The 22,312-nt window shown below is 57.0% G+C and overlaps 1 protein-coding gene across 1 annotated transcript in view; it reads left to right on the top strand.

The window, feature by feature from the left end:
* The window catches only part of SHANK3 (SH3 and multiple ankyrin repeat domains 3), a 179,018-nt gene that overhangs the window by 142,941 nt on the left and 13,765 nt on the right, over positions 1-22,312 (top strand). Inside the window, 4 exon segments of the mRNA XM_053978334.1 lie at positions 3,451-3,474; positions 5,670-5,797; positions 7,452-7,554; positions 18,515-20,840. Coding sequence (XP_053834309.1) covers positions 3,451-3,474; positions 5,670-5,797; positions 7,452-7,554; positions 18,515-20,840 — 2,581 coding nt within the window.

The raw sequence follows: 22,312 nt of genomic DNA on the forward strand, positions 1-22,312 counted from the left end.
TTCCCTGCTCCAATCCCATATCAATTCCTCATTCCCTGCTCCATTCTCTGCTCCTTTCCCAGCTCCTTTCCGTGCTCCATTCCCTGATCCATTCCTGATTCATTCCCTGCTCCTTCCATTCCCTGCTCCATTCCCTAATCCTGTCCCTGCTCCTTTCCCTGCTCCTGATCTTTTCCCTGCTCCTCTCCCTGTTCCTCCTACTCCTCTTCCTGCTCCTCATCCTCTCCCTGTTCCTTTCCCTGATCCTCCCCCTGCTCCTGCTCCTTTTCCTGATCCTTTCCCTCTTCCTTTCCCTCCTCCCGCTCCTCTCCCTGCTCCTCTCCTTGCCTTCCTCACTCCTTTCCATGCTCCTCTCCCTGCTCCAGCCCTTCTTCCTGATCGCCTCCCTGCCCTTCTCCCGCTCCATTCCCAGCTCCTTTCCCTCATCAATTCCCAGCTCCATTCCCAGCTCCTTTCCCTCATCAATTCCCAGCTCCATTCCCAGCTCCATTCCCTCATCAATTCCCTGCTCCTTTCCCTGCTCCTTTCCCTGCTCCTTTCCCTGATCAATTCCCTGCTCCTTTCCCTGCTCCATTCCCAGCTCCATTCCCAGCTCCTTTCCCTGCTCCTTCCATTCCCTGTTCCATTCCCAGCTCCTTTCCCTGATCAGTTCCCTGCTCCTGATCCTTTCCCTGCTCCTCTCCCTGCTCCTCCTACTCCTCTTCCTGCTCCTCATCCTCTGCCGGCTCCTGCTCCTTTTCCTGATCCTCTCTCTTCTCCCGTTCCTCTCCCTGCTCCTCTCCTCGCTTTCCTCACTCTTTTCCATGCTCCTCTCCCTGCTCCTTTCCTTCCTCTCCCATTTCCTCATCCCGCTCCTCTCCCTCCTTTCCCACACCCGGCAGTCCCAGGTTTTGATTTCCCATCTCCGGGCAGATCCCAAACCCTGCCAGGAGAGCTCCAGAAGAGCTCTGGAATTCCGGGAGAGCTCCAGGAGAGCTCTGGGAGAACTCCAGGGGAGTTCTGGAACTCCAGGAGAGCTCTGGGAGAGCTCTAGAATTCCAGGAGAATTCCAGGGGAATTCCAAGGGGACTCCAGGAGAGCTCCAAGTGAGATCCAGGAGATCTCCAGGATAGATCCAGGAGAGCTCCGGGAGAATCCCAAGAGCTCTAGAATTGCTCCGTCCCCCCCAATCCCGCATTTCCTGCTGCTTTCCCATCCCGCTCCACATTCCCAGATTCCCTGAAATCCTCTCCACTCCCACCATTCCCTGCTTCCCGCTGCCAGAATTCCTTGTTTTTCCCAGCCCTCGTGGCCACCTGGGATGTCCCCGGGACCCCTTGGTAGGGTGGGAGCTGATCCCGCTCCATCCCTTCCCTTTTCCCGGATCCGGTGGCGCTTTGTCCCCGGATGTCGCCGGAACGGCCACGTGGCCACGGAGGGATCCCAAATCCCGGGAAAACTTCGGAGCATCCCTGGCAGCAGGGCTGGCCCTGAGGCCATCGATGCTGCCCCAGCTTCTATGGGAATTTGGGATTTTCCATGTGGGAATGTGGCACCCTGGAGGCTCAGCAGGATCCCACATTCCCCCAGGTTTTCCATGTTTTTCCACGTTCTCCATGGTTTTCCATGTTTTCCTTGGTTTTCCATGCTCTCCACGGTTTTCCATGTTCTCCCTGGTTTTTCCATGCCCTTCCTGGTTTTCCATTCCTTCTGGTTTTCCGTGCTCATCCTGGTTTTCCATGTTCTCCCTGTTTTCCCTGTTTTCCTTGGTTTTCCACGTTCTCCCTAGTTTTTCCATGCTCTTCCTGGGTTTCCATTCCTCCTGTTTTTTCCATGCTCTCCGTGGTTTTCCATCCCCTCCCTGTTTTCCATGCCCTTCTTGGTTTTCCATGCTCATCCTGGTTTTCCAAGCTCTCCCTGTTTTCCATGCCCTCCTTGGTTTTTCCATGCCATCCCTCTTTTTTAATTCCTTCTGGTTTTCCATGTTTTCCTCGGTTTTCCATGCTTTCCTTGCTCTCCCATCTTCTCCACGGTTTTCCATGTTCTCCCTGTTTTCCATGTTTTCCACAGTTTTCCTTGCTCTCCATGGTTTTCCATGTTCTCCCTGTTTTCCTTGGTTTTCCTTGCTCTCCATGGTTTTCCATGTTCTCCCTGGCTTTTCCATGCCCTTCCCAGTTTTCCATTCCCTCCGGTTTCCCAAGCTCTCCATGCTTTTCCATCCCCTCCCTGTTTTCTGTGCTCATCCTGGTTTTCCATGCTCTCCGTTTTCCCATTCCTTCTGGTTTTCCATGCCCTTCCTGGTTTTCCTCTTTTTTAATTCCCTCCTGGTTTTCCAAGCCCTCCTTGGTTTTTCCATGCTCTCCATTTTTCCCCCTGCTCTCCCTGTTTTCGACGCCATCCCTGTTTTTCCATTCCCGTCTGGTTTTCCATGCCCTTCCCAGTTTTCCAAGCTTTTCCTTGCTCCTCCTTGGAGCCAGGCCCTGCGGGATCAGACCCAGAATTCCCAGCTTGGATCAGCTGGGATTTATTTTATCCTGAGCCTCTGCCTGGATTCCCACCCTGGAATTCCCACCCTTGATTCCCAGCACTTCCAGACCTTTATTCCCAATCCAAAGGCTCCTTTTTTGGTGGGAATTCCTGGGAGCAGAGCCGGACCCGCTCCTTTTTCCCACTTTTCCCCCATCCTGGATCCTGGGAATCCTCCTTCCCCGGCTCCTCCCAGCAATTCCCAGTTTTCCTGGAGAGGGATTGGGAGCAGCAATCCCGGGAGAAGGATCTGGAGGCCGTTCCAGCTCTGATCCCACAATTCCCATGATTTTCTCGGGGAATTGTAGCGCTCATTCCCATGGATCAAGGAATGGGCTGAAGCCATTCCAGGGAAAACAGGGCATCCATCCTCTTCCCATCCTTTGCTCCGGGTGGATCAGCATTCCCAGGATTCGGCTTGGAGCCGCTCTCCTTCCCGAGGAACCGTCAGGGAAAGGGACATTCCCAAAGAAAGCTCTGCCGGGTGCTTCCCGCCCCGTTTTCCATGGATCCCAAACACCCCGGGTGCCCTTCCCGACCCTTTCCCTGCCATTCCAATCCCCCTGGAGCAGCAGATTCCCAGCAGGATGCTCTGGGATCCCCCCTGTGCCAAAATCCATGGGCTTGGATGCAGGGAATTGCCCTGGGAGATTTTCCATGGCTTGGGATGAAATTCCAGCCAATCCTGCCCCGGCTTCCCTGGATCCATGAGGGAGGCGAGGGATGATCCCAGCCTGGAGCTGGGATAAATCCCAAATCCCGGGTCGGAGGGACGGTCCCAGTGGATAAAGGCTGGAATTCCGAGTGCCCTGCCCAAATCCCACATCCCAGGCCGGATCCCGCATGCCAGAGGCCGGGAATTGTGGGAAGAGCCAGGCTGGAGCCGGGAATGGGGGCGGGAATTGTTCCATGCCGTTGATCCTGTGTTTTGTTTCCCATTCCAAGCCTCCATGCGGAGAAGGAAAGGGGGTGAGTGAAACCGAAATTCCCGGGATTCCGCCCCTTCCTGCCAGCTCCCGCTGGGATCCCGCTGGGACTGGGGGGAGATCCCGGCATCCCGAGGGTCGCTGTTCCTGCAGCCTCTCAGGGAATTCAGCCGGAATTTGGGAATTCGGGATCGGCTCCCGTGTCCTGGAGCCGCTCCGGCAGGAATTGGAATGCCAGGAATTGTGGAGCTGGGAGTCGGAATGGCCACAGGGAATTCTGCTGGGCACGGGCAGAAAGCTCCTGTATCCCAAAATTCCCAACCCTGCCATTCCCAGGTGTGATCCCTGCTCCCGGTTTTCCCCACGGGAATGTTCCGTGTGGGATCCGAGGGAATGACGGTGTCCAGCTTTATCCCAAATGGCCAAAGCCTCTCCTGGCAAATCCAGGGAATTTATCCCACTATTCCTGGCAGTTCCAGGCAGTTTATCCCATTATTCCTAGTGGATCCAGGGAGTTTATCCCACTATTCCTGGCAGTTCCAGGCAGTTTATCCCATTATTCCTGGTGGATCCAGGGAGTTTATCCCGTTATTCCTGGCAGTTCCAGGCAGTTTTTCCCACTATTCCTGGCAGATCCATGTGGATTATCCCGCTTTTCCCACCCTGAGGATGTGCCGGGAATGTCGCATGAGGGTCGCAGAAAAGCCGGGAAGTTTTTGGTGGAAGGGTTGGATCCGGGTGGGATTGAAGGTCCCTTCCCACCCAACCCCTCCTGGGATTTTCTGATCCAGGATTTTCTGTCCTGGTGGTTCTCATTCCATGTTCCCCACGGAGCTGGGAATGTGGGATCAGCTCTTCCAGCCGGGATCCAGTGGGGATAGGACAGGGAAGAGAAGCCGAGCGGGAATTACCGTGGGAAGTGTCTGAGGGATCCTCCCAACCCTTCCCTGGATCGGGCAGATCCAGAGGGGGCCACACGAGGATCCCATGGATCAGGAAAATCAGCTGGAGATTCCCAAGGATTGGAGATGGATCCAGGATGCTTTTCTTCCAGAAAAGATTCCAGGGAGAATTCCAGCACATTCCAGGCCCTAAAGGGGCTCCGGGAGAGCTGCAGAGGGACTGGGGACAAGGCCTGCAGGGACAGGACACAGGGAATGGCTCCCACTGCCAGAGGGCAGCGATGGATGGGATCTTGGGAATTAGGAATTCCTGGCTGGGCTGGAATTGCCAGAGCAGCTGGGGCTGCATCCCTGGAATGTCCAAGGCCAGGCTGGAGAAATCTGGGATCACGGGAAGGTGTCCCATGGAATGGGATGAGCTCTAAGGTCCTTCCTACCCGAACCATTCCATGATTCCGTGTCCCACAATTCCATGGAAGGCCCGAGGACCAGCCTGGCTTCAGGAGAATCCCAAGGCTACAATTCCCACCTGGACACAGGTGGAATTGCCCGGTCCCTCTCCCGGGGCAGGAATCTGGGATACGGATCCAGCTGGATCTGGGAAGCGCCATCAGGTGGAAGTGACACAGAGCCAACGGCCCCAGCTTCCCATTCCGGGTGGGAATTTCATAGGATCGGATCAGGAGGGATCCGTGGGAATGAATCCATGTCCACCTCCTGCCTTTTCCCATATCCCGAGGTTCAGGATTCCAGCTGGAATTCCCAAGGGAATGGATCCGCTGGGATACATCCGGGCACAGCTTGGTGTTCCCAAGGGATAAAAGTGCCAGGATTGGTCCTGGAGCAAGGAATTCCGGTCCCAGTCCCCATTCCTTGAGCTCGGACATGGCCATGGTGGCTCTGCCGGTATTCCCCATATCCATGGGCATTGGATCCTGCCCTGGACACGGGATCATTCACGGAGTCCATTCCAGCTGGGAATATCCCAGTTTATCCCAAACAAACGCCGGAGCCGTGTGGATCCCATGGACACCTCCGTGTCCTGGCATTCCCTGGATTTCCCATCCTCCTGGCAGGACTTGGCTCATCCCGAACACCCAAAATCCGGGATGAACTCGCCGCTTAGTGCCAGACAGAGAATTCCTTGGAATGTGGGGTGGGACAGCACCCACGGAATTCCCCGGCTGAGCGGGATCAGCCCCCCCAAATCCACGGAAAACCACCGTGTGGGGAGAGGAGGGGCGGGGACGATCCCTCCATTCTCCGGGATGAGCCGCGGGAAGGGAGCGATCCCAGGGCTGACGCCCGGGATCAGCCGGTTTTCCTTGGATTCCAGAGAAGCTGGATGAGATCCTGGCGGCCGCCGAGCCGGCGCTGAGGGCGGAGCTGGTGGAGGCCGATTCCAGGGCGGCCACGGTGAAACAGCGCCCGACCAGCCGGAGGATCACCCCTGCGGAGATCAGTGTGAGCCAGCGGGAATTCCGCGGGAATGGGGGCGTGGGATGGGGAAATGGGATGGGATGGGATGGGATGGGATGGGATGGGATGGGATGGGATGGGATGGGATGGGAATGAGATGGAAGGATCACCCCTGCGGAGATCAGTGTGAGCCAGCGGGAATTCCGCGGGAATGGGGGCGTGGAATGTGGGACTGAGATGGGAATGGGATGGGAAAGAGCCAGAGGATCACCCCTGCGGAAATCAGCGTGAGCTAGAGGGAATTCCATGGGAATGGGGGCGTGGAATGGGGGAATGGGATGGGAGGATCATCCCTGCAGAGATCAGTGTGAGCCAGCGGGAATTCCACGGGAATGGGGGCATGGAATGGGATGGGAGGGATGGGAGAGAGCTGGAGGATCACCCCTGCGGAGATCAGTGTGAGACAGTGGGAATTCCATGGGAATGGGGGCGTGGAATGGGGGAATGGGATGGGAAGATCCCCCCTGCAGAGATCAGTGTGAGCCAGCGGGAATTCCATGGGAATGGGGGCGTGGAATGTGGGACTGAGATGGGAATGGGATGGGAAAGATCCAGAGGATCACCCCTGCAGAGATCAGTTTGAGCCGGCGGGAATTCCGCAGGAATGGGGGCATGGAATGTGGGACTGAGATGGGAATGGGATGGGAAAGAGCCAGAGGATCACTCCTGCGGAAATCAGCGTGAGCCAGCGGGAACTGGGGAGTGGAATTCCCAGGAACAGAGAGTGGAATTCCCAAGGAAGGAAGGAAGGAAGGAGAGGGATGGGAGCATGAGGAAAGGGATGGGAAGGATCCAGCGGATCTCACTGAGGAGATCGGTGTGAGCTGGAGGGAATCCCACCAGGAATGGGGGCCCGGAATTAGGGAGAGGGATGAGAGGGAATGTGGAGTGGCATTCTCAGGAATGGGGAGTGGGATTCCCAGGAACGGAAGGAGAGGGATAGGAGCACTTGGAAAGGGATGGGGAGGGATCATGGTACCGAGTGGTGCTGGTTCAGGACTGGAATTCCTGGGAATGAGGAGTGGGATTCCCGGGAATGGAAGGAGAGGGAAGGGAGCACATGGAGAAGGATGGGAGGGAATGTGGTGCCAAGGGGAGCTGGTTCAGGAGCGGAATTCCCGGGAATGCGGAGCCTGGGAAACCCCAATCCACAGTGGGGGCTCAGCGCTCCCTCGGCTCCCCAGGATCCCCATCCAGGCCTGGGAATCCACATGGATTTCCCAGGGAAGGCTGGAAGAGCAGCTCGGGAGGAGCCTGGAGAGCCGGGCTGGATGCGGGGCTGGAATTCAGCTGGAATTCGAGGGGAAGCGCGGAGGGAGGAGGAGGAGGAGGAGGAAGAGGCTCGGGATTGTGCCAGGAATGCTGCGGGTGGGAGGCAGCTCCAGGAAAAGCGGGACAGGAGCTCCCGGAGCTATCCTCACTGGATTCCCGCCTGGAGCAGGCAGGGAGATGGGATGGGACCCAGGGAATCATCCCAACGTTTGGAATTCCACTGGAGGGAGCAGCGGGGAGGTGGAGGCGAGGAGGGTCCATCCCAGTGGGAAGAGCTCCCATTTTCCCATTGTTGGAAGCTCGGGTGGGAATGTCGTGTCCTTCCAGCAGCATCTGGACTGGGAATTCCCTGTTTTTTCCCTTCCAGTCCCTGTTCGAGCGCCAGGGAATGGCGCATTCTGGGGTCCTGGCGGGAACGGAGAAGCCCCACGTGTCCCTCCGGAAGGGAATTCCACGGACCAAGTCTGTAGGTGAGGAAAAACCTGGGAGAATCCCTTGGGAATGAGGAGGGAGGGTCCCTGTGGGATGTGGAGTGGGCGGGGAAGGCTCGGCCCTTCCCAGGTTGCTCTAGCTCTTGGATCTTGGAGTATTCCACGGAATTCCATGGAATTCCGGCTCGGAGGGATGCCTGGTCCTGCTCGGAGCTGAACGTGGGACTGGAGAATTCCAGGAGAGAATTCTGGGAGAGAATTCCAGGAATTCCCAGATCGGCTCTGCCAAGGGCAGGGGGGCTCTGCCACCCCCAGTGTTGGCGCTGGGCATTCCCAGCGGGAATGGCACCTCTGGAACTGGGAATGCCGGAGTGGGGGCTTAGGAGGAGCAGGATGAGGTCTGGAGGAGGCGCCTGGATATGGGGGATCCTTGAGCTTATCCCAAAAGATTTATGGAGTCTCCAACTCCAAAACCATCTCTGGTGGATTCTTGGTTCTGTTCCCAAAGTGCCACCAAACCCAAAATCCATCTGTGGGAATTCCTTGACCCCATTCCAGAAGGTTTTTGGTGCCACCAATCCCAAACTCACCTGTGGGAATTCCTTGACCCCATTCCAGAAGGTTTTTGGCGCCACCAAACCCAAAATCCACCTCTGGTGGGTCCTGGAACTTTTCCCAAAACATTTGTGGAGTCTCCAAACCCAAAACCATCTCTGGTGGGTTCTTGGTTCTGTTCCCAAAGATTGATGGTGCCACCAAACCCAAAATCCACCTGTGGGAAGTCCTTGACCCCATTCCAGAAGGTTTTTGGTGCCGCCAAACCCAAAATCCACCTGTGGTGGCTCCTGGACCTTGTCCCTAAAGGTTTGTGGTGCCTCCAAATCCAAACCTGGCTGTGGGATGTCCTGGACCTTGTTCCTAAAGATTTATGGAGTCTCCAGCTCCAAAACCATCTCTGGTGGGTTCTCGGTTCTGTTCCCAAAGATTTATGGCACCACCAAACCCAAAATCCATCTGTGGGGTGTCCTGGACCTTGCCCCGAAGGTTTATGGTGCCACCAAACCCCAAACCAGCTCTGGTGGCTCCTGGACCGTATTCCTAAAGATTTCTGGAGTCTCCAAACCCAAAACTGTCTGTGGTGGCTCCTTGAGCTTATCCCAAAATGTTTGTGGTGTCACCAAACCCTGACTGGGCTGTGGGGTGTCCTTGACCTTGTCCCTAAGGATTTATGGTGTCACCAATCCCAGAACTTTCAGTGGTGGTTCCTTGACCTTGTCCCTAAAGGTTTCTGGTGCCACCAATCCCAAACTCACCTGTGGGAATTCCTTGACCCCATTCCAGAAGGTTTTTGGTGCCACCAATCCCAAACTCACCTGTGGGAATTCCTTGACGCCATTCCATTAGGTTTTTGGTGCCACCAAACCCAAAATCCACCTGTGGTGGCTCCCGGACCTTGTCCCTAAAGGTTTGTGGTGCCTCCAAATCCAAACCTGGCTGTGGGATGTCCTGGACCTTGTTCCTAAAGATTTATGGAGTCTCCAACTCCAAAACCATCTCTGGTGGGTTCTCGGTTCTGTTCCCAAAGATTTATGGCACCACCAAACCCAAAATCCATCTGTGGGGTGTCCTGGACCTTGTCCCTAAGGATTTAAGGTGTCACCGATCCCAGAACTTTCAGTGGTGGTTCCTGGACCTTTTCCCTAAAGGTTTCTGGTGCCACCAATCCCAAACTCACCTGTGGGAATTCCTTGACCCCATTCCAGAAGGTTTTTGGTGCCGCCAATCCCAAAATCCATCTTTAGGAAGTCCTTGACCCCATTCCAGAAGGTTTTTTGGTGCCACCAAATCCAAACCTGGCTGTGCTGGGTCCTTGGATCCTAAAAAATAATGGAAAATTTGGGGTTTCTGGGATTGTGTTGGTGCAGCTGCTCCTCTGCCGGGAATTCCATGGGAAAGACATTCCCAAGGCTCCGGAAGAGCTGGGATAAAACGGGATCGTCTGTGTGGGATGTCCAGGATGGATCCATGTGTGCCCATGGAGAAATCCCATCCCAGCATCCCAAACCCGTGGTGTCCAGAGGGGAACCGGGACTTTTATCCTGGTTTTTCCCATATTTTGGTCTTGGACGTGGATCCCGCCCCGGTGCCGTTGGAATGAGGAGGATCCAGGGGATTCCCAAAGGGTGTCCAGAGTTTCTGGGTGAGAATATTTGGGAAGAAGCTTTGGAAAAGCTGTTTAGGGGCCAGTGTGCCGTGAAGAGGTGGGAATGGTTTGGAAAGGGATCTGGAGAGGGAATGGCGGCATTATCCAGAATGGATCATCCACTGGGAATGCATCCATGGAATTGTCTGAGGGCTGGAGCCAGGCTGGGAAATCTGGGAATGTTCCGCTGGAGAAGGGAAGGATCCAGGGAGAGCTTCCAGCACATTCCAGGCCCTAAAGGGGCTCCGGGAGAGCTGCAGAGGGACTGGGGACAAGGCCTGCAGGGACAGGACACAGGGAATGGCTCCCACTGCCAGAGGGCAGGGATGGATGGGATCTTGGGAATTAGGAATTCCTGGCTGGGCTGGAATTGCCAGAGCAGCTGGGGCTGCCCCTGCATCCCTGGAATGTCCCAGGAAAGGCTGGAGCAGCCTGGGATCTCAGGAGGTGTCCAGGGGTTGGAAGTGGATGGGCTCTGAGGTCCTTCCCACCCAAACCATGCCAGGATTGGGGAATTGTGGGATCCCTGCCCATGGAATGCCGGCAGTGCCTCGGGAAGGGCCCCCGAGCCCCCCTGGGCTGGGCAGGGGCTGCCGGGGATCCGTGCGGGGAGAGGCCGGGAAAAGCGGGATCTGCCCCGGGATCGGGGCCAGGGCAGCTCTGCTGCCATCGGGGCAGGGATCGGGAATGTCCTTCTGGCTCTGCCCAGCTCCTGCCAGGAGCCAGCGGGGATCGGGATCTGCTCCAGGGAATGAGCCCCGGGAACAGAGGCAGCGGCCTCAGCCTGGGCCAGGCAGGCTCAGCTCGGAGATTTGGGATCATTTTCCATGGAAAGGGGCTCGGGCCTCGGCAGGGGCTGCCCGGGGAGCTTTGGGGTGCCCATCCCTGGAGGTGTCCAAGGAATTCCCAGAATTCCACTCAGGGCTGGGATCGGGCCCAGCTGGGACTCGGTGCCCTTGGAATTCTTTCCCAGCCTCAATAACCTGGGAATTCTGTGCTCACACCCCCATGAGAACTCCCAGCACATCCTGGTTATCCCTGACATTCCCAGCAATTCCCATCCCGTGCAGCCAAACCCCCCCTGGAAAAAAAGGGATTAAAAGCATTCCTTGAATCTCCACCAGGAGAGCTCAGATCCCAGCGGGAGAATCCCTGCTCCGAGCAGGAATGGCTGCAGCTGCCACAGCACATCCCAGCAGAAAAATCCAGGGAAAAATCCCACCCAGGAGCACCAGATCCATCCCCACAACCCCTGGAGTGGAGGGGACCCAACCCAAATCCCAAAGCAGCTCCTGGGAGAAACCATTCCCGTGGAATTCCAGGAAAACGGGGATGGAAAAGAGGCGGAGAGGGAGGAATCGGGTGGGAATGGGGCTGGAATTAGAAGTCCTTGAGCTGTCATTCCACACCCACGGCCGGGAGCTGCGCAGTCACTTGATTCCAGGGGAAAAATCCCCGCACGGGCGAGGAAGGAGATGGAAAAGCAGCTCTCGGATGGGTTTTTTTGGGAATAAATATTCCCTGGCATTTGCGTGTTCGAGCAGCACTGCAGATTAGCAGGGAGAAAAGATAAGAAAGATTCCAGGGGGGAAAAGATTCCCGGGATAAAGGTGGTTAACCCCCAGATGGCTGGGAAAAAAATGGGAGAACAGATTCCAGGAAAAAAATCCCGGGATAAAGGTGGTTAACCCCCAGCTGGCTGGAATAAAAAGAGGGAGAAAAGATCAAAAAGATTCCTGGAAAAATTCCCTGAAAAAAAAAAAAAGCAAGGATGGGAAGAAAATGGAAAAAAAAAAAAAAAAAGCGGGATGGGAGGAATATTTGGAGGAAAAGGGGAAGGAGTGGGGGGGGAAGGGGAGGGAAGATAATTCCTGTCAGACTTCCAAGATTTCTGCCAGCGCCATCTGCTCCGGCAGCGGAGTTAAAAACACTCCGGAGACTGCGGAGCTGCCATGGCTCCCGGAGAGAATTCCAGAGGGTGGAGCTGCCTTTGGAGGGATGGGAGGGATTTGTGACCCCTCAGGACCATCGGGAATATTGGGGGGGCGGGGTGCTGGGAAGTGTCCTGGTGTTAAAGTGACCTCCGGGATGGAATCCTGGAATGGTTTGGGTGGGAAGGAGCTTCGATATTCCCAAATTCCACCTCATTCCAAGGGCAGGGACACTTCCCGCTATCCCAGGGTGCTCCAGCCTGGCCTGGGGCACTTCCAGGGATCATGGGGCAGCTCCAGACGCTCTGGGAATCCTGGGCCGATCCCGGGTGCTGGAGGATGGAGATTCCCTCCCCTGGACACCAAAAATTGGAGATTTCCACCCCTGGATGCCACAGGACAGAAATTCCCAACCCTGGGCTCCAAAGGATGGAAATTCCCAACCCTGGGCTCCAAAGGATGGAGATTCCCAACCCTGGGCTCCAAAGGATGGAAATTCCCATCCCTGGGCTCCAAAGGATGGAGATTCCCAACCCTGGGCTCCAAAGGATGGAAATTCCCAACCCTGGGCTCCAAAGGATGGAGATTCCCAATCCTGGATGCCACAGGACAGAAATTCCCAACCCTGGGCTCCAAAAGATGGAGATTCCCAACCCTGGGCTCCAAAGGATGGAGATTCCCAACCCTGGGCTCCAAAGGATGGAGATTCCCAACCCTGGGCTCCAAAGGATGGAAATTCCCATCCCTGGATACCATAGGACAAATAATCCCATCCCTGGGCTCCAGAGGATGGAGATTCCCTTTCCTGGAATGGGAGGGAATGCGGATTCCCTCCCCCTTCCCACTCCTGAATTTGCGCCCTCCTGCTCCAGCTCTTTTTTGGGGATTAACCCCCTCATCCCAGCCTTATCCATCCCTAAGGAATGCATGGAATGAGGTTTTCCAGGGATTTGATTTGGGCTGTTATGGCAACGGCCGGGGAGCTTTCATGGGAGGCTTTGTGTTTTCCCTGGAGATTAATTCCATGGATCCCGCCGGGAATGCCTCTAGGAATGGCTCCAGGGGTTGCCAGGCTACGCTGGGAGCGCCATTCCCATTCCAGGGAATGCCAGGAGTTGGTCCATACTGGTCCTTACTGGTGGCTCCCTTTGGATTCCGGCTCTTTAGTCCCGAGCTCCGGAATCTGATCCCAGCGATGTCCCGGCGTTCCGTGGGAAACGCGGGAGTCTCCCACGGCCCCAGGTGGGGTTTGAGGGGAGCAGAATTCCATGGAAAACAGCAAAGAGAGGGGTTGACTTGGGGTTGAAAATTCCTGGGAATGGGAGGACGTTTGAGACTTTTCCCAGAGGATATTCCCACTTCTCCCATCCCTCTTGAGAGCAGCTCCCAAAATTCCCGGTTCACCGGGAAGCAGAAGGTTTGGACACGCTGTGCTTTCCTGGGAACAGGGATTGAGATCCAGGGGTGAATCGTGGAATCCTGGAATGGTTTGGGTGGGAGTCCTGGAATGGTTTGGGGACCTTAATCCCATCCCAGTGCCACCCCTTCCGTGGGCAGGGACACATTCCACATCCCAGATTTCTCCAACCCGGCCTCGGACACTTCCCGGGATCCAGGGGCAGCCACGGCTCCTCTGGGAATTCTGTCCCAGAGGCGGATGTTCTGGATCTGCTCCCTTTTAGGTATCCTTGAGGATCCTTTAGGGATCTTTTCCAAGGACAAATTCCCTTGGGAATTCCAAGGACAAATTCCCTTGAGATTCTCCAGGAATCTCCAGGCTCCAGGTGCTGCAGGGATGGAGCTCAATCCCAAAATTCCACACCTGACCCAGCCCCCAGCATTCCAGGCTGCTCCCAGAGGATCGCTGGTGGCTTTTGTTCCCCGCTGGAGATTCCCAGGCAGATCCCAGCATTCCATGAAAAGTGGATAAAGCTCGGCTCTGGAGCATCCATGCTGGGAATAAACAGATCCTGCTTTTCCATACTCCTAGAAATTCCTGGGAGGAATTTCTTCCTCTCCCGAGCTTCTGTAGGAATTTGGCCATGGAAGCTGGGATGGGGAAAGGATTTGGGCAGGAGGAGACGACAACAGCCCCAGAATTTGGGATAAACCTTCCCTGAACCCAGCAACTCCACGGGAATTCCAAAGGATCTGCTGGGAGCGGCTCAGTGGGGAAGGATCTGCTGGAAAATTTTGTCCCTGAGGACAAGGTTGGATTGGGAAAAGCATTCCCAGCAGGACGGGGAGTGCTGGATCTGGGTCTGGGATCCTCGGGACATGGAGCTCCTGGAGCAGATCCTGGAGGGAGGGGAAGATGAGGAAGGGACAGGACATGGAATTGTTGGAGCAAGTCCAGAGGATGATCCGAGGCTGGGAGAATTGGGATTGTCCAGCCTGGAGAAGGGAAAAAGGGAAAACTGTGGGGTGACCCAACTGTGACCTTCCAGGACCTGCAGGAGCTCCAGGAGAGCTGAAATTTGGGAAAGGCCGGCAGGGACAGGACACAGGGAATGGCTCCCACTGCCAGAGGGCAGGGATGGATGGGATCTTGGGAACTGGGAATTCCTGGCTGGGCTGGAATTGCCAGAGCAGCTGGGGCTGCCCCTGCATCCCTGGAATGTCCAAGGCCAGGCTGGAGCAGCCTGGGATAGTGGGATTGGAATGGGATGGGATTGGAGGTCCTTTCCCACCCAAACCATTCCGGGATTCTGGGATCAAGGAGGCTCAGAATCCATCCCGAGGGATTTTTATGGAAGTTGGGGGTGGAAAAGGGAAGGGAGACCCTTCCTGGAGTCCCGAGATTCCCAGTGAAGCCCCCGGATCCCAAAATTCCTTCCTGGAGCGGAGTTGGGGTGGGGCTGGATCCAATCCCAGTCTGGGAGAGCTGGGAATGGAGGGAATTCCCTGGGAAAGGGAGATTGGGGTGGGATTTTGGGAATTAGGAATTCCCAGAGCAGCTGTGGCTGCCCCTGGATCCCTGGAATGTCCAAGGAAAGTCGGAGCAGCCTGGGATCTCAGGAGGTGTCCCTGCCCTTGGTTTGGGATGGGATTGGGATGGGATTTGAGGTCCCTTCCCACCCAAACCATTCCAGGATTTTTCCGTGGGAAGAACGTCCGGACTCTGGAGGCCACGGAATCCCCTTCCCTGGAGATATTCCCCATCCAGCCGGACACATCCCTGGGGAACATTCCCAACATCACCCCCAATGGTTCCTCCCCCATTCCATGGTGTCTCCGAGCTCCCTTTTCCAGGGAATCCTGCCCAGATCCAGGGAGCAATTCCAGGATCCGGGAGCGGAGCCGCTGCCGCGGTGACACCCGAGGTGGCTCAGCCTCTGCTCCCGGGAATGTCTGGAAAACCAAGGGATGATCCGGGAATGATCCCATGGCTGTGGCTCAGCCGCTGCCACAGGGAGCTGCTCCAGGCCTGGAATGCTGGGTGGGAATGAACATGGAATTCCTGGGATGTGCTTTTCCGTAGTGTCCCTTCTGCTTGGCCATTCCTTGGATGTGATTTTCCATGGCGTTCCCTGCCCTTGGATGTGATTTTCCATGGCGTTCCCTGCCCTTGGATGTGGTTTTCCATGGTGCTCCCTGCCCCTCACAATTCCTTGGATGCTGTTTTCCACAGTATTCCCTACCTTTGGCAATTCCTGGGATGTGGTTTTCCATGGTTTTCCCTATATTTGACAACTCCATGGATTTGGTTTCTCATAGTTTTCCCTACATTTGGCATTTCCTTGGATGTGGTTTTCTATAGTATTCCCTGCCTTTGGCAATTCCTGGGATGTGGTTTTCCATAGTGTCCCCGCCCTTGGCAGTTCCTGGGATTTGGTTTCCCGTAGTATTCCCTGAACATGACAATTCCTGGGATGTGGTTTTTCCATGGTATTCCCTGCATTTTGCAGTTCCTGGGATGTGGTTTTTCCATAGTGTCCCCTCCTCATTTAGGGAAAAATGGAGGAGGGCTGGATCCAAGGACTGGATGTCCCAGTGTCACTTCCGATCCAGCAGCCACGCCCAGGACATTCCAGAGGGAAGATCCCACTTTCCTGCTGGATTTCCTGCCCAGCCGGACACCACATTCCCAGGACGAGCTCCCCTATTCCGTGTCCTGGGACATTCCAGGCCCAGGGATGGCGCTCAGAGCTTCCCACATATCCCCGTGTCACCTCCCGGCCATTCCCAGAAATATCCAGAAAGGCAGGACTGGGGTTTTTTTTTTTTGGGATCTTCCTGCTGCTCCCAGAACATTCCACAGCTCCATCTAGTGCAGGATCTCAGATTCCCAAGGAAAACAGGGCAAGGACGGGATCATCCCCCCAAATTCCCCCTGCTGGCCTCGGCTCCGGGATTTCAAAAAAGCTTTGGAAAGGCACATTTTCCATGGCTTTGTCCAGGCTCCCTTTGAACCCGTTCCGTGCTGCCGGTTCTTTATTCCCACGGCACATCCCCAATTCCCAAAAATAGCCCAGTTTCCAGCACGACCAACAGCATGGGATGGAATTTCAGTGCCAAATTCCTCCCTTTTGTCCCCATTGGATTCTGCCTCGGGTGGAATCGCTGACGGATTCCGGGCGGAGCTGCCGGAGCCTCTCAGTGCCACTGGAAGAGCGTTTTCCATAAAGGAAAATTCGCTCCAGAGGCCAAAAAAAAAACCCCCCAAATCCTCTCCGGAGCCGTTTGAAAGCTTGGGAAGAGCGGAGCAGGGATTGGGAAGGAGGAATTTTCCCTAAGGACGGGTGAGCACGGCGTATCCGGGCTTGGGAATGAGGCCGGAGCTGGGAATGGAGGGAGGGAATTGTGGCGTGAATGGATTTTAGGATCATGGAATGCCTCGGGCTGGGAAGGCCCTTAAATCATCCCAACGCACCCCTGATTTGTTCCTGCTTTTCCATCCAAATCCTCGCAGCGTCTCCGAGTATTCCGTGAAAAAGCAGGAATTCCTGCTAGACCCCGCCGGGCTCAGTCTGGCACTCGGGAACAGATGTCACCCCTCGGGAAAGCGGGAAGTGTGACGGGAGCCGCGCCCGTGCCGGTGGCACTCGGATGTCTGGCACGTTGGCGGTGGCGGCACTTCCGTCAGCGGAGCTGCTCGGGAAGGGGTGGGAACAACTCCCGGGGGAGCTGATCCCACGGGAATGCGGCTGTGGGGAGGCTCTCACGGAATCGTGGAATGGTTGGGATTGAGCTCAAAGCTCATCCCATTCCCAGCCTTTCCACGGGACACCTTCCACTATCCCAAGGTGTCCAGCCTGGCCTTGGGCACTTCCAGGGATTCAGGGGCAGCCACAGCTTTCCTGGGAATTCTGGCTGGTTCCTCCACTCTCGGAGCTTCCACTGGAAGTTGCTCCAAGATTTTTCCAGCGAGGCTTGGGAAGAGGAAGAGTCTCGGGAAGGGTGGGAGGAACAACCCCAGCCACTCCCCAGTTTGTCCCACTCTGGGAATTCTCTGGGAATGTCCTCTTCACTGCCCTCCCTGTTTTCCCAGGTGATGACAAGAAACTCATCCCTGGTTCCGTCGTTTTCCTTCTTTTCCAGGGAAAGATGGGAAACTTCTCCCTGGCTCCACTCTTCTCCTTGATTTCCAGAGACAACAAATACATCCCTGACCTTACCTCTCTCCTTCTTTTCCTTGGGAAGACCAGAAATTAATCCCTGATTCCATCATTTTCCTTGTTTTCCAGGTGAAAGACGAGGAACTCATCCCTGACTTTGCTCTTTTCCTTGTTTTCCATGTGCAGACCAGAAACTTGTCCCTAATTCCATAGTTTTCCTCGTTTTCCAGGTGGAAGATGGGAAACTCCTCCCTGGCTCCATTCTTTTCCTGGTTTTCCATGTGCAGACCAAAAACTCATCCCTAATTCCATTTCTCTCCCCGTTTTCCAGGTGGAAGATGGGAAACTTCTCCCTGGCTCCACTCTTTTCCTGGTTTTCCAGGTGGAGACCAGAAACTCAGCCCTGAATTTGCTCTTTTCCTTGTTTTCCTCATGGAGACAACAAATTCATCCCTGACTCCATTTCTCTCCAGGTTTTCCAAGTGGAGAGAAGAAACTCATCCCTGATTCCATTTTTTTCCCCCTTGTTTTCCATGTGGAACTCATCCCTGACTTCACTTCTATCCTTATTTTCCAGGTGGAGACAAGAATCTCATCCCTGACTCCCCTGTTTTCCTTGGGAAGACAAGAAACTCATCCCTGATTCCATTCTTTTCCTTGTTTTCCAGGTGGAGACAAAAAAACTCATCCCTGACTTTAGTTCTCCTTGTTTTCCAGGGAAAGACAGGAAACTTCTCCCTGATTCCACTCTTTTCCTTGTTTTCCAGGTGGAGACCAGAAACTCAGCCCTGACTTTTTCTCTTTTCCTTGTTTTCTGTGTGGAGATGTGAAGCTTCTCCTTGACTCCACTTCTCTCCTTGTTTTCCAGAGAATTAATCCCTGACTTTGCTCTTTTCCTTCTTCCAGGGGGAAAACGAGAAACTCCTTCCCTGACTTTGCTTCTCGTTTTCCAGCCGGGGGCCAGAAACTCATCCCCGATTCCATTGTTCTCCTCGTTTTCCAGGTGGAAGACGGGAAACTTCTCCCTGGCTCCACTCTGTTCCTCATTTTCCAGCCGGGGGCCAGAAACTCATCCCTGATTCCACTGTTCTCCTCGTTTTCCAGGTGGAAGACGGGAAACTTCTCCCTGGCTCCACTCTGTTCCTCATTTTCCATCCGGGGGCCAGAAACTCATCCCCGATTCCATTGTTCTCCTCGTTTTCCAGGTGGAAGACGGGAAACTTCTCCCTGGCTCCACTCTTTTCCTCATTTTCCAGCCGGGGGCCAGAAACTCATCCCCGACTTCCCCGGTTTTCCTTGTTTTCCAGGGGAAGACGAGAAGCTGGCCGCGTCCTTGCTGGACGGGAAGTTCCCGCGGAGCACCTCCATGACGGACACGGTCCGGGAAGGCCACGGGATCCCCCCTCCCCCGCAGACCGCCCCTCCCCCGCCCCCCTCCCCCTATTACTTCGACACCGGCCCCCCTCCGTCCTTCTCGCCGCCGCCGCCGCCGGGCCGGGCCTACGACACCATCAGGTCCAGCTTTAAGCCGGGCTTGGAGGCCAAACTGCACGGGCTGCCGCAGGTGCTGAGCGCGGCCGAGATGTACGACCAGGCCAGGGGCTCCATGCCCTACCCCGAGCGGCAGAAGAGGGCCCGCTCCATGATAATCCTCCAGGATTCCTCCCACCTCCCCGTGGAACCCACCGAGATCCCGCGGCCCGGCCCGGCGGTGACGCCTCCGGAGAAGCTCAAGAGGAAGGGCCGGGTCATCGACAACCCCTACGCCAACATGGGCCAGTTCAACGTGAGCCTCTTCGCCCCCACCAAGCCGCAGAGGAAGAAGAGTCCCCTGGTCAAGCAGCTCCAGGTGGAGGACGCCCAGGAACGGGCGGCCTTGGCCATCACCGGCGGCTACTCCTCCCGGGAGCCGTCCCCCACGCGCCGGAGCCACCGCCTGGACTACCAGCACCACCCCGGCATCGCTCAGGTGGAAGCCGCCGGCCTCCCCTTCGCCACCGCCATCGCCGCCGGCGTCATGAAGGACCGGGACCGGCGGCTGGACGAGAGGAGGAAATCCACGGTGTTCCTGTCGGTGGGAGCCATCGAGGGGCCGGCGCCGGGCGGCAGCGAGATGCCGTCGCTGCAGCAGTCGCGCTCCATCGACGAGCGGCTCCTGGGCAGCCGGGACGTCCTCCTGCCGTCGCCCGTGTCAGCTTTAAAGCCATTAATCAGCAGCTCCTCCTCGACCTTCATCCACCCCCTGACGGGAAAGCCCCTGGATCCCAACTCGCCCCTGGCGCTGGCGCTGGCCGCAAGGGAACGGGCGCTGTCCACTCAAGTCCCATCCCGGTCGCCCACCCCGATCCACAGCCCCGACTCGGACCGAGCCGCGCCCCTGTTTGTGGACATCCAAACCAAAGAACCGGACAGGGGGGACTTGGAGAGCTTGGTGTCCCCCGCCTACTCCCCCGGAGGGAAGGCGGTGATGGCGGCCGACGCCGGCGCTCTGACCCCCACCAAGAGCCCCTGGGGGACTCCGACCACCCTGCGGAAGGAGCCCGAGGTGCGAGCGGAGCCGCCGGGCAAGGAGGAGAAGAAACCCGAGGACAAGAAGTCCATGATCATCAGCATCGTGGACACGTCGCAGCAGAAGACCGCCGGCCTCATCATGGTCCACGCCACCAGTAACGGTCAAGACGAGATAGGCCTGGAGATCAAAGAGGAGAGCCCGGCCGTGCCCGAGGTCTGCACCGAGCCGGCCGAGTCCCCCAAGGCCGAGCCCCAGCCCAGCCCCGTGGGGAAGCCGCCGGCCAGCCCGGCCTCGGAGAAGGCGCTGGGCCAGGGCAGCTCGGAGGAGGAGGTGGAGCCCTACACGGTGACCCTCCCGCCGGCCCAGCTGTCCTCCAGCGACGAGGAGACCCGCGAGGAGCTGGCCAAGATCGGGCTGGTGCCGCCCCCGGACGAATTCGCCAACGGGGTGCTGGTGACCACCCCCGGCACCCCCGTGAGCCACCTGGCCGCGCCCGGCACGCCGTCCCTGCCAGCGGCAGCAGTAGCACCTTCTCCCCCCGGCGCGACACCCTCAGGGAAGCCCTCGGACGCCCCCGCGGCCCCGGAGTCGGCGGCGGACTCGGGAGTGGAAGAGGTGGACACCAGGAGCTCCAGCGACCACCACCTGGAGACCACGAGCACCATCTCCACGGTCTCCAGCATGTCCACGCTGTCCTCGGAGAGCGGCGAGCCCACCGACACCTACACGTCCTTCGCCGACGGCCAAACTTTTCTACTCGAGAAGCCACCAGTGCCTCCAAAGCCCAAACTCAAGTCCCAGCTCAGCAAGGGGCCGGTTACTTTCAGGGACCCACTTTTGAAGCAGTCTTCGGACAGCGAGCTCATCTCCCAGCACCACGCGGCCACGCTGGCGGCCACCAGCGCGGCCCGGCCACGCTACCTCTTTCAGAGAAGGTCCAAGCTATGGGGGGACCCCATGGAGAGCAGGCCCGGCCACGGGGCCGAAGAGGACAAACCAACTGTGATCAGCGAGCTGAGCTCCCGCCTCCAGCAGCTCAACAAGGACACGCGCTCCTTGGGCGAGGAACCGGCCGGCTCCGCCCTGGATCCCGGCAAGAAGTCGCCGGTGGTGGCCGCACGGTAAGAGCCGGGCGTGGCCGGGGTCGGGGCGGGTGACGCGGCCGAGGAGCCGCGACGTGGCTTTGAGGGACGTCTCGGAGCTCTGGGAGCCCGGCGGTGGGGCCGGAACGTCCGCGGGAGTTGTGGGATGGGCTCCCGGCGCGCCGTGGCTGTGGCTGCTCCCCCGCTCCGCCCTTCCCGCCGCTCCGTGTCCTCCCCTCCCTGTGTGGCAGGGCTGTGGTGACAACGGCGATGCCGTGGTGACAGTGGCCATGCTGTGGTGACAACGGGGACGTGCTGAGGTGACAATGCCGTGGTGACAGTGGCGATGCTGTGGTGACAACGCTGTGGTGACAGTGGCAATGCTGTGGTGACAATGAGGACGTGCTGAGGTGACAATGCCGTGGTGACAGTGGCGATGCTGTGGTGACAACGGGGACGTGCTGAGGTGACAATGCCGTGGTGACAATGGCGATGCTGTGGTGACAACGGAGATGTGCTGAGGTGACAACGCTGTGGTGACAATGGCGATGCTGTAGTGACGCTGTGGTGACAAACGGGATGTGCTGAGGTGACAATGCTGTGGTGACAATAACAACGTGGCAATGACAATGCCGTGGTGACAATGACGGTGTGGTGACAATGGCGATGCTGTGGTGACAATGCTGTGGTGACAATGACAATGTTGTGCTAACAATGCTGTGGTGACAATGACGATGCTGTGGTGACAATGACGATGTCGTGATGACGATGCTGTGGTGACAGTGACGATGTCGTGACAGTGGCAATGCTGTGGTGACAATGACGATACGGTGACAACGACGATGCCATAGTGACAATAATGATGGGTGACAGTAGCAATGACGCGGTGGCAATGACGTGGTGACAGTGCCGATGTGGTGACAATGACGATGCCGTGGTGACGGTGCCATGGTGACGATGACGACGCTGTGGTGACAATGACAATGCTGAGGTGACAATGCCGGGTCACGCCCTCCGTGTTCACTCCTGGCCAAGCACCAAGGGTGGGTTTTTCCGGGGCTTTTCCATTTCTGAGGATCTCCAGGTGTTGTCCCGCTCAGGAGGTGACAAAGGTGGCCCGTGGCACCCCATGGACAGGACATGGTGGCACCAAAGCCACCCTGGTTCTGCCTCACCCCCCTGACCCTAAAATGATCCCAAACCTTCCACGTCAGAGCCCAAATCCTTAAAAAGCTTGGGAATATTAAATCCCAGCAGGAAGTGACCCAAAATTCCGAGTCTCGTCCTGCCCTTTCAGGCGTGGCCCCACAGAGCCGCCATGAGCCGGTGTCACCCGGTGTCACCCGGTGTCACCCATGGGTGCCAGGGCTCAGCTGGTTCCAGGAGCTCTGGATCAGGGGCAGCTCTTCCCTTGGGAAAAGCTTTTCCAACCAAACCATCCCGGCCACGGCTGCTCCCAGAGCAGCTGGCAGAGGAGGTGACATTCCAGGCGGTGGCCTTGGGGACAAAGT

This window comes from Vidua macroura, chromosome 5 (genome assembly GCF_024509145.1).
Source record: "Vidua macroura isolate BioBank_ID:100142 chromosome 5, ASM2450914v1, whole genome shotgun sequence".
In the NCBI taxonomy this organism is placed as follows: Eukaryota; Metazoa; Chordata; class Aves; order Passeriformes; family Viduidae; genus Vidua; species Vidua macroura.